Source organism: Mastigoproctus giganteus, chromosome 1 (assembly GCF_048544385.1).
Source record: "Mastigoproctus giganteus isolate SK-2022 chromosome 1, ASM4854438v1, whole genome shotgun sequence".
NCBI lineage: Eukaryota > Metazoa > Arthropoda > Arachnida > Uropygi > Thelyphonidae > Mastigoproctus > Mastigoproctus giganteus.
This window is the reverse complement of record NC_143575.1, coordinates 65,021,438-65,034,420: the sequence shown is the minus strand read 5'-3', so window position 1 is coordinate 65,034,420 and position 12,983 is coordinate 65,021,438. Positions and strand designations below refer to the sequence as shown.

At 37.9% G+C, this 12,983-nt stretch overlaps 1 protein-coding gene across 4 annotated transcripts in view; it reads right to left on the bottom strand.

Moving 5' to 3' along the window:
• The window catches only part of Vps13 (vacuolar protein sorting 13C), a 1,645,987-nt gene that overhangs the window by 210,728 nt on the left and 1,422,276 nt on the right, over nucleotides 1–12,983 (bottom strand). For all 4 annotated transcript variants that reach the window (XM_090373229.1, XM_090373247.1, XM_090373239.1 and 1 more), the window contains one exon: nucleotides 7,603–7,768. In XM_090373229.1, the coding sequence (XP_090229355.1) occupies nucleotides 7,603–7,768 (166 nt within the window). The remainder of the gene's footprint in view (nucleotides 1–7,602; nucleotides 7,769–12,983) is intronic.

Sequence of the window (12,983 nt, the reverse complement as noted above, 5' to 3'; positions counted from 1 at the left end):
GATGGCTTCCCTTAACTGCCTCAGGATGTCACAGTAGAACTTTGATTTTGACAGTCTGGCCAGGCGGGATGAATGCATTATGGATAATCCCATCAATGTCCAAATAAACAGATCAGCATGGACTTCACATTGCTCCTCACTTGTCGCACTTTCTTCGGTCGGGGTGAAGATGGGCTCTTCCAATGGGATGATTGCTGCTTGGTTTCTGAGTCATACCCATATACCCAACTCTCATCACCACTGATGACTGTAGAAAGGAAGTTTTGATCACTCCTGGCCTGTTCTTGAAGATCTCTGCTAACTTCCATGTGATGCTGCTTTTGGTCTTCAATCAGTAACCATGGCACGAACTTGGCTGCAATCCTTCTCATGTTCAGCTCGTCTGACAAAATCCGCTGACATCTGCTGTACAATAGTCCTACAATGCCACAAATATTGTGGATGGTCTGCCTGCAGGCTTCATGGATCGCCGCCAAACTTTTGTAATATTTTCCAGGGTGGAGCTTGACAATGGATGCCCAGAGCAATTGTCCTCATCAACCGACATTTGACCATGTCACCAAAGGATTGTTTCTACTGCTGTATCGTTAAGAAGGAAACAAAACGTGATGGAAGCACATTGCTCTCTCACACATCAGCCATTGCAACAATCACAAACTACACAAAACACACTGCCAAAGAACTGTGCAGTGCCTGTGCAACATTCAAATTTTAGGAGCATATGGGTAGCACCCTATAATCATCACCATGAAATGCCACACCTATTTTTGCATTTCTTTCTATGCACTGCATGTCCTTATGCTTATTTGTTTGCAAAATAACCAATTACATTGTGTTTCCTGCTGCTTGAAATTGAAAAATCACACTAAATGTAATACATAAAGCACACCTGTTACTTTTTTCAAATTATACAATATGTGGAAAATCTTCTATTTATGTCTTTCTGAAATTTTATGTTGTATTTCTTTGATATCTAACTGAAAAACATTATTAATTAGCTTTGCACCGCAAGTACAATGAAATGGTCACACAATACAAACAACAAAGCCAGTACTCTGTGTTTCTAGACTTAGCCTACTTGATATCCAATTCATTAATCAAAATAAGAAATTTGTAGAATTTTAAAAAATATTCCAATTTTAACAGTGATGAGAAAACAGTTTTTCTCTATGAGAAAAAAATATGGAAGAACTCTTTGTAACAAATTAAATTATGGTGGTGCGATGGAGAATATGTCAGATCATGTGAGAAATACAGATTCTGTGTCATAAATTTGGAGAGTTGGAAGCCATGTTGTGTGTGTGTGTATATATATATAGCAATCAACATTTGACTGTTAAACAGATAAGCATAAGCAGAAGCAAATGAGGAAATATTTTAGCCAAAACAGACTAAAAACAGGAGTTCTACCCAAAAAAATATTTTTCAGGAAAAAAGGTGGATTTTTTTTTTTTTTTTTTGTAAAGTTTGCACTGCTAAAAATTGCACTGCACCGACAACATACAAATTTTACATTAAAATACAGCCACAAGATATTATCAGCACAATATGTTTTCAAACATTGGCTTAGCTAGGAGTTTTTTGTTTGTAAATTTCTGTTTGGATTGCCTTTCGGAAATAAACTGATTATAACTGCTTCAAAAAAGATACTGTTTCAGACTTTTCCCTTGTCAGAAATATACCATACTTTTTTTGTTTATAACAGTGGCACTGCTATTTATAGACATAGTTGTCAAGATAATTTGCAAAGCTTCACCACAGAGATCGAGAGAGAGAGAGAGAGAGAGAGAGATCTGAACTTAGTTTTCTCTTACCTAAATATTCTTTCACACTCAGAATTGCTATGAGGAATTGTTAAAATTCCAAGCGCAATCTTTATAGAAGATAAAGATGTATTTATGTGCAATCCACAATACTCCATGGAGATCTCAGTGCAACATGACAATAGAACAGCTGGCACATCTTTGGTCAAGACAGTCTTGACCCCTTCTCTCTCTGTGTTTTTATTCTTTCTAGTTCAATCCCCCCCTCCCCACCCAAAAATGTTGAGGTGCTTGAGCCATCATTTTTTTAATTTTTCAATTTTTACCATGCTTTAAAGCTTCATTTATACTCACTCACTCACTTTTATTTTTTTATTTATTTTTCTTTTTTAATCAAGGCTGTAAATTTTGTAATGCCGTACTTTTGCATTATTTCCAAATATTTCCAGTAAGTATTGGGGAATTTTTGTAAATTTCAAGTGTCACCAGTAAGAGTTTATCATATTTTTGCATTTATTTAGTCATCAATCATTTGAATGACCAGCTGGAAATGCCTGCATTTTTTGTAAATTTGGTCACATGCCAGATCAGAGGATAACATCACTTACAAACACTTTATTAGTGATTCCGACAAAGGGAATTTGTATTATGTCTTGAAATGTCAATACACTAAAAATTTTGTATATAATATCGGTGTAAATACACCATAGTTTACCCATAAGTTTAACTACATACGTAGTGTAGCAGCATCGTTTAGATTTTAACTCATATTGTGGCTACCTTCACGATATAAGATAAAATCTAAACTAATAAAATAAATCTAAATCTAAAATAAAATCCCATCCACTGATGAGTGAGGCAAAAAGCTCCGAAACGTGTCTGGGTGATGGTGCCCAATGAGAATAAATAACAGTAGTCTTCTCTACTAGAGAAGTGTTATTTATCTGAAGTAGTGCAATATCTGGTAGCTCGTTGTGAAGGTAGCCACAATATGAAAAAAATCTAACTGATGCCATTACACTATGTATGTAGTAAAACTTACGGGTAAACTATAGTGTATTTACACCGATATCATATAGTTAATTTCAACCCATAACATATTATGCCTTGAGCATTCAGTCTTCAAAAAATTAAAAATTTTGTATATTCGTTGTAGTGTGCATTGGGTTAAATTCGTGTTAATATTTGTTCATATTATACATTCGTATAGGGGAGAGTTAAGAGTAACTTGGCAAACTTTGCAATGCTCGCAAACTGCAGTTCACTGTTGAAATCTCTTAGTTTCAAATTCATGCAACTGACTGTATGTGATTGAGGCAAGGGAAACAGAAAACAGAGCATTAATTCTTTCCTCACCTTTTCCACATTAAAACAATTATTATCAAGCATTTATGAAAATGGAATCAGTTCCTTCAATATCAACCATTGAGTCTGAGCTAAATGTTACAGCCTGATGTATGAACTGCAACTCCTTGAAGAACTGTGACCGTGACCATAATTATAAAAAAATTATAACAGAGCGGCTGGCGGAATTACTTAACAAGTACAGGTCACTGTTGAAAAAAAGCCGTGAATTAGGGTTGAATTTGAAAGTGTCTGCAATTCTGCCCAGACACGATAGGAGGGAGTATATGATGAGAGCCCTGTCGATCAATTCGGCCCTGGAAAGATTGTGCAAGGGTCAAGAGGTAGAATTTTTTTCAGCCTGGTCTGTACTCGTTAACAGGAGAGACTGCTTCTACAGGGATGGGATACACTTAAATAGAAAGGGTGCAAGAATGTTTGCTGATGCTATCGAGGCAGCGTTAGGTGGGTCGGAAAACTGCTAGATTGGGGGGATACAAGGACTAATAGATTAACAGTAGCCACTGGCAGAGGTGAAAGTGATTATTGCACTGCTTCTATTGGAATGAACAGCAGCCTGGAAAATAAGATGAAGGATATTTCAGAGACTGCTGGTAATCACTGGGGTACAAGTAAACACATGGGTTGTGTTAGGGTAGCTAAGAAAAAGAACAGGTGCATGTATACTTGCATGTACACCAATGCTAGGAGTTTAGTAAATAAATTTGATGAATTTGAGGTATTGCTCAAAACATCAAAGGCAGATATTATTGGGATTTCAGAAATGTGGTGTCACACAGATATAAGGAAAGCAGAACTGGAATTTGGGGAGTACAATGTTCACAGAAACGATAGACAGGATAGGAAGGGAGGAGGGGTTATGCTATTAGTTAAGAAATACATAAAATCCAAGGAAGTGAAGCCAGTCGACATCGCTGGACAGTGCAGTGTCGAGTCAGTTTGGTGTGACATAAGCATTGGGAGATCAAAATTGAGAGTAGGAGTGTGTTATAGGCCTAATGACTCTGATGAGTATAATAAGAAACTGTACAGGGAAATAGAGTGGACCAGTAAATCAGAGTCCTATGATGAGGGATTTTAATTTCCCAGATATTGACTGGAATTTGGGGGCTGATCACTCACACACTAGCAAGGCTTTTGTGGATTTATTGGATAATAGTTTTCTACATCAGCATATTCGGGAGGCAACTAGAGGGAGTAATACTCTTGATTTGATTATCAGTAGTGATTCTTCATGCATTAAGAATCTGCAGATAAATGAACCACTAGGTGGCAGTGATCACAGTGTGCTCAAGTGGGATTTACTTCAGTGGGACTGGGTATAAAGGGAAGGGCTTTTGCTTTCGTAAAGGCGACTACGATGGACTGATACAGTATTTAAATTCTATACAGTGGGACCAACTGATGATGTTACCAACAGCAAATTCAAAATGGGAAACATTCAAAGAACTTATCTTGGAAACTACTAGGCTTTACATACCAACTAAGAAATATTGTTCAAGGTTTAGGCCTAAGTGGATGTCAGAAGAACTAATGAGACATATGGCAGAGAAGAAAAATGCATGGGATACATACAAATTAACACGTGACACAGAAGCCTATGATAGATACAAGCTGATCTGTAACCAAGTTAAAAAGGAGGTTAGGCAGGTGAAGGAGATTACAAGAAATCTTTGGCAAGGGATATAAAAGAAAACAGCAAAGAGTTCTTTACTTATGTAAACTCTAGAAGAAAGGGGATGAATCAGATTGGTCCACTTGATATCAATGGGTCAACTGTTGATGATCCTGCTCAGGTAGCTAACAAACTGAATGAATATTTTGCATCTACATTCACACATGAGAAGTTATTCAGAGAGGGGAATGCCAGAGGTGTATTCAACTCTGGCAGTAAAGTGGAGGAGAAATTGTTGAAGATAAACACAAGAAAGGCACCTGGGGTGGATGGGATCTATCCAGTTATATTAAAGGAGGCAGCAAAGGAAATAACCAAACCCTTAGCCATAATTATGAGATCTTTTATGGACTCACAGGGAATTAAACATGGACTGGAGATGTGCAAATGTGACCCCAATTCACAAAGGGGGATCAAAGGCTGACACAAGTAATTATAGACCTGTGAGTTTAACTTCTGTTCCTGGAAAATTAATGGAGGCACTGGTTAAAGAAGCACTGCAGGATCATCTAGACAAGACTTCAGTTATAGCTCAGACACAGCATGGTTCTGTTAAGGGGAAGTCTTGCCTGACCAATTTGATTGGATACTATGATGCAGTCACAAAAGAACTGGATGCAGGGAATAACTTTGATATTATATACTTGGATCTTAGAAAGGCTTTTGATACTGTTGCACATGGAAGACTGCTGCACAAATTGGAGCAGTGTAGCATTGGAGGAAAATTGCTGCTATGGATAAAGGGGTGATTGAGTGGGAGAAGACAGAGAGTGGTAATCAATGGACACTGCTCATCATGGACTAATGTTATTAGTGAAGTCCCTCAGGGTTCAGTATTGGGTCCATTATTGTTTTCTGTATTTATAAATGATACTGATGATAGTATATCAAGCTTAATGTCGAAGTTTGCAGACGATACGAAGGTTGGCAGGGTTGTCAAGGACACTATGCTGCTGCAACAGGATCTGGAAAGGTTGAGCAGATGGGCTGAGAGGTGGCAAATGAAGTTTAACAATGACAAATGTAAAGTACTACACATGGGAAACAGCAACCCCAGAGCAACGTATCAACTCTGTGGTACTACACTGACAGTGGTAGAGAATGAAAGGGACTTGGGGGTGGTTGTGCAGGCAGATATGAAGTTCTCTTAGCAGTGCAGACGGGCTGCAAGAGTAGCTCATGGTGTATTGTCAATGATATATAGGAATTTTTCTAGCAGGGATAAGGAGGTGATTATTCCCTTGTATAAGGCAATGGTCAGACCACACCTACAGTACTGTATACAGGCCTGGGAGGCCTCATTTCAAGAAGGATGTAGAGCTGCTGGAAGGAGTACAGAGAAGGGCAACAAGAGTAGTGAATGGAACAAAGGGGTGCTCTTACGAAGAAAAGACTTAAGTTTTGCAAATTACAGTGTCTGGAGACTAGGCACCAGCGAGGTGATCTGATAGAGGTGTATAAAGCCTTGAATGGTTTGAACATGCTCAATGCTGATGGGATTCTCTCTCTTGCTCAGAATAATCACCTGAGAGGGCATAAATTCAAATTGAGGAAAGACAGATGTAGGATAGACATGCAGAAATTTGCCTTTAGCCAGCGGGTGGTTGGTTGGTGGAACAGACTTCCATCCCTTGTCGTGGAAGTTGATAGCCTAAATAAGTTTAAGGCGCAGCTGGACAGGTATTTCGAACGAACAGAGGGGTGAAGTGGAAGTCGTTATTTTATTTTTTTTATTTTATTTATTTTATTTTTTTTTTTTTTTTGGCTGATGCTGCATAAGCTTGCTTTCTTGCATCAAATGCCTCTACTAATGCTAATGCTAACATAATGAAATCCTTCTCTAATGGACAAGACAATTTCTTACAGGATGCCAGAAATTTCGAGACAATTTTAAAACTCCCAATTTCAAAAGCTTATACCCAGAGTTCACAGATTTTGGGTGTTATTCCTACAGTTACTGATACCGATGCAACCCACTGTGCCCAAATAGCTTGAAAATAAAACTTCAAATACTACCTTTAAAACCGAAAGTGAAATTCCTAATATATGTGATTCAAGGAAAGGACACTGTGCTATATAGAATACTAAAGAATATATAATCTTCAAAGAATATATTTGTTAAATGATGATTAGAATTAAAGATTATAAATGACATTAAAGTGGTAATAAAAAATTTACAAATATATCGGTCCCACTCCAAGGATCTTCTCTGTGGTTAAAATTGAAGTAAATAAAAATAATTACATATTTGAATGGGTCTGGCTCTTGGATAGCTACTGATGACATCCTGTAAGTACAGAAACAGGTGAAACTGCACCAACATACTATACAGGAGAGAAATAATTCATAAGAGGAAACCCTACTGAGATTACTTAACTGCCATCTCAATGGAAGAGGTCTTCAAGAATTTCTCCAATTGAATATGAACCCATTATATGTTAGAGTTGAGAGTTTGAATCTACAGTGTATGCATGGGGTATATTATACAGACTATATATTTGAATTAGATTTATTTACAGTTGGGATATGTTCTGTGCTCATTGGGATGGAACTTCAGATTCAAAATAAGTTTATAACTCAATTACTTAATTACAATTTGTCCAAACAAAAAGAACTAAAATACTGAAACTTTTCTCATTCTTTTTAGGTCTTCAGAGAAAATCAAATAGTCATCATTGGATTAAAATCATCTGATATGGATGATTATGACCTACCTCAAGTTATATTATTCAAGTCAGAGAGCTATTACAGTAATATAAATGAAAAAATAAAATGGTATTGCATATAAAAAATATTTACCTCCATGTTTCCATCTAATATTTGAACTGATTTTGTTTTTTTCCCAACTTGAAGCTCATTTTGATACTTTTGATATGCTTGTTCAATCTTTATACAATCCTTAACATTTAAAGCTTTGTATCGTGCACCACTACCAGTTTTCTTAGCTTCCCAAATTACACCTGAACTGCAAATTAACAAAAAAAAGTAAAAGGAATTTTCATTTTATGCAAAATGACACAAATGTTATCACACTTATCTTATACATATAAAAGGAAAACACGTTGCATTGATAATGCATCATGTTTTTCATAATTTTATAAACATATACAAGGCAAAACATCTGGACTCTCATAGGGTAGGTTGTTTGCTTGTGTGTTATTTGGTTTTTAGGAGCATTAGCCACTAAGGCCATATTTCTCCGGGGATATGCGGTGGTCATTCTCTGACCTTTCCACATTCTCTGTATTTGGTGCTGCTCCTGCCCACCTGGCTACGGAGGCACCAGGGTAGGTTGTATCACCTTATGTAAAATTGTAATGTAAAAATTGTGATGGATGGACACAGTGTAGCTACTAATATTGTAGTTCCAAGATTGTAAGGATGAAAGGCATAACTAATTACTTGGAAGAGAGAGTCTGGGTCTATTTGATTGTTTATTATGTTAACACAGTGGTTTTCAACATTTTTTTAATAACAGAACCCCTACGTAATTTATTTTGTTTTGTGGCACCCCTACTCAGTTTTCTGCCTGTTAGATCTGATTCTCTCTCAAATATATATATACAGTGAAACTTCTCCTAACGGACATCTCTCATTAATGGACATTTCTCTACAACAGACATTTTCAAATTCCCCAACTCACCTCTATTGGTTTTAACATGTTTGCAGCTTCTGTCTAACGGACATTCTCTGTAATGGATGGGGACAGGCAATCTGCACTGTTTCATTTAGATTAGCACTTAATTTGATCTCCCCATAACAGACAGTGGGCGAGCTTACGGCCCTTTTTCTAGGAACTTTTCTTCCACGTATTGCCTCAGTCGTATGTTTATTTTCTATTTCCGATTCTCTGAATTTTATCTAGGTTTACGTCGTGGTTCTAAACCCTTTTTCAAGAATTTTATGGCACGTGTAAAACTTCTGATGAATTCGGTGTGTGCAGGAGGGGAATATGGTCGGCCTTTCGTCTTTTCAGTTTCACTTTTGTTCAGTGTCGTGTGAAGTGCACAATGTCTTCTCGTAAACATTTAACTTTAAAAGATAAAGTCGAACTCATTAATGCGTATGATCGGCAAAAAAATAGAGTTCGCAATCTCGCTGCAAAATTCAAAATCGGGAAGACCGCAGGTAAGGGACATCCTAAAGAAAAAAAATGAACTGCTCAAACAATTTTGGCAACACGGAAATGATCAGATTCAAAATCATTCCCATAAACTGTTGGACTTCAAATTGACAATGTTACGTATGAATGCTTTTGTCGCGAACATGCTAAAAAAATTCCCATTAATAGTCCTATTATTACGGAAAAGGCTTTGGAGGTTGCGAAATCTATGGAAGTAAATGAGTTCAAAGCTTCTGTGGGATGGCTAGACAAGTTCAAAACTTAGCATAAAATTTCTTGTAAAACCGGAAGTGGTGAAAGTGGATCTGTTGATACTGGGGTTGTAACAGAGTGGACCGTCAAATTGGAAGATTTATGCTGTTATTTTGAGCCTAAGGGTATTTACAACTGTGATGAAACAGAGTTGTTTTTAAAGCTCTTCCTGAAAAAGCCTAGCATTGGTGTACACCAATGCTAGGAGTTTAGAAAATAAATTTGATGAACTTGAGGTATTGCTCAAAACATCAAAGGCAGATATTGTGGGGATTTCAGAGACGTGGTGCCACACAGATATAAGGAATTCAGAACTGGAATTTGGGGAGTACAATGTCTACAGAAAGGATAGACAGGGTAGGAAGGGAGGAGGGGTTATGCTATTAGTTAAGAAATGCATAAAATCCAAGGAAGTGAAGCCAGTCGACATTGCTGGACAGTGCAGTGTCGAGTCAGTTTAGTGTGACATAAGCATTGGGATATCAAAATTGAGAGTAGGAGTGTGCTATAGGCCTAATGACTCTGATGAGTGGGCCAGTAAATCAGAGTATTATAATGGGGGATTTTAATCTCCCAGATATTGACTGGAATTTGTGGGGTGGTCACTCACACACTAGCAAGGCTTTTGTGGATTTATTGGATGATTGTTTTCTATATCAGCATGTTCGGGAGGCAACTAGAGGGAGTAATACTCTTGATTTGATTATCAGTAGTGATTCTTCATACATTAAGAATCTGCAGGTAAATGAACCACTAGGTGGCAGTGATCATACTGTGCTGAAGTGGGATTTACTCAGAGGTAACTACCATTAGGGGTAAAGAGAAGGGTTATCGCTTTCGTAAAGGCGACTATGATGGACTGAGACAGTATTTAAATTCTATACAGTGGGACCAACTGATGACGTTACCAACAGCAAATTCAAAATGGGAAGCATTCAAAGAACTTATCTTGGAAGCTACTAGGCTTTACATACCAACTAAGAAATATTGTTCAAGGTTTAGGCCTAAGTGGATGTCAGATGAACTAATGAGACATATGGCAGAGAAGAAAAATGCATGGGATACATACAAATTAACACGTGACACAGAAGCATATGATAGATACAAGTTGATCTGTAACCAAGTTACAAAACAGGTTAGGCAGGCGAAGGCAGATTACGAGAAATCTTTGGCAAGGGATGCAAAGAAAAACAGCAAAGAGTTCTTTAATTATGTAAACTCTAGAAGGAAGAGGATGAATCAGATTGGTCCACTTGATATCGATGGGTCAACTGTTGATGATCCTGCTCAGGTAGCTAACAAACTGAATGAATATTTTGCATCTACATTCACACATGAGGAGTTATTCAGCGAGGGGAATGCCAGAGGTGTATTCAACTCTGGCAGTAAGCTAGAAAATCTTGTAATAACTGAGAGCAAAGTGGAGGAGAAATTGTTGAAGATAAATACAAGAAAGGCACCTGGGGTGGATGGGATCTATCCAGTTATATTAAAGGAGGCAGCAAAGGAAGTAAGCAAACCCTTAGCCATAATTATGAGAGCTTCCTTGGACACAGGGGAAGTACCCATGGACTGGAGATGTGCAAATGTGACCCCAATTCACAAAGGAGGATCAAAGGGCGACACAAATAATTATAGACCTGTTAGTTTAACTTCTGTTCCTGAAAAATTAATGGAGGCACTGGTTAAAGAAGCACTGCAGGATCATCTAGACAAGACTTCAGTCATAGCTCAGACACAGCATGGTTTTGTTAAGGGGAAGTCTTGCCTGACCAATTTGATTGTAGTAGTAGTAGTAGTAGCATGTGATGCAAGAAAGCAAATGTATGAGCTTATGCAGCATCAGCCAAAAAAAAAAAAAAAAAAAAATCACACCATTCTCCAAATGCCTGTCCAGTTCCTCCTTAAATTTATTCAAGCTATCAACTTCCACAACGACAGATGGAAGTTTTTTCCAGCAATTAACCACCCGCTGGCTAAAGGCAAATTTCTGCACATCTATTCTACATCTGTCTTTTCTTAATTTGAATTTATGCCCCCTTAGGTTTGTAATCTGAACAAGTGGAAGGATCCCATCAGAATTCAGCGTGCTCAATCCATTCAAGGCCTTATATACCTCAATCAGATCACCACGCAGGTGCCTAGTCTCCAACCACTGCAATTTGCAGAACTTAAGCCTCTCTTGGTAAGAGGATCCCTTCATTCCCCTCACCAATCTTGTTGCCCTTCTCTGTACCCACTCAAGTAAATCTACATCCTTCCTAAAATGAGGTCTCCAGACTTGTACAAGGCGTGGCCTGACCATTGCCTTATACAGAGGGATAATCACCTCCTTTTCCCTGCTAGCAAATTTTCTATATATTCCTATATATATTGGATACTATGATGCAGTCACAAAAGAACTAGATGCAGGGAATAACTTTGATATTATATACTTGGATCTTAGAAAGGCTTTTGATACTGTTTCACATGGAAGACTGCTACACAAATTGGAGCAGTGTGGCATTGGAGGCAAATTGCTGCTATGGATAAAGGGGTGGTTGAGGGGAAGAAGACAGAGAGTGGTAATCAATGGACACTGCTCATCGTGGACTAATGTTATTAGTGGAGTCCCTCAGGGTTCAGTATTGGGTCCATTATTGTTTTCTGTATTTATAAATGATATTGATGATGGTATATCAAGCTTAATGTCCAAGTTTGCAGACGATACGGAGGTTGGCAGGGTTGTCAAGGACACTACTGACACTGTGCTACTGCAACAGGATCTGGAAAGGTTGAGCAGATGGGCTGAGAGGTGGCAAATGAAGTTTAACATTGACAAATGTAAAGTACTACGTGGGAAACAGCAACCCCAGAGCAACGTATCAACTCTGTGGTACTACACTGACAGTGGTAGAGAATGAAAGGGACTAGGGGGTGGTTGTGCAGGCAGATATGAAGTTTTCTGAGAAGTGCAGACGGGCTGCAAGAGTAGCTCATGGTGTATTGTCGATGATATATAGGAATTTTTCTAGCATGGATAAGGAGGTGATTATTCCTTTGTATAAGGCAATGGTCAGGCCACACCTTGAGTACTGTCTGGAGGCCTCATTTTATGAAGGATGTAGAGCTGTTGGAATGAGTACAGAGAACGGCAACAAGATTAGTGAATGAACAAAGGGGTGCTCTTACGAAGAAAGGCTTAAGTTTTGCAAATTACAGTGTCTGGAGATTAGGCACCAGCGAGGTGATCTGATAGAGGTGTATAAAGCCTTGAATGGTTTGAGCATGCTCAATGCTGATGGGATTCTTCCTCTTGCTCAGAATAATCACCTGGGAGGGATAAATTCAAATTGAGGAAAGACAGATGTAGGATAGATGTGAGGAAATTTGCCTTTAGCCAATGGGTAGTTGGTTGGTGGAATAGACTTCCATCCCTTGTCGTGGAAGTTGATAGCCTAAATAAGTTTAAGGCTCAGCTGGATAGATATTTCGAACGAACAGAGAGGTGAAGTGGAAGTGGTTATTTTTTATTTATTTATTTATTTTATTTTATTTATTTATTTATTTATTTATTTTTTTTTTTTGGCTGATGCTGCATAAGCTTGCTTTCTTGCATCAAATGCCTCTACTAATGCTAATGCTAAAACCATGAGTCTAAAAAACGAAAAGTGACAGGGTGGAAAAATTTCTAAGGAACGCTTGACTGTACTATGTGAAATATCACTAAGGTGGAAACGTAAACTAACAACATTACATGACCAAATAAACTGAAAATTAATAAAATAAAATAAAATAGACTGTCCATTATGCCCCATCTTGACAG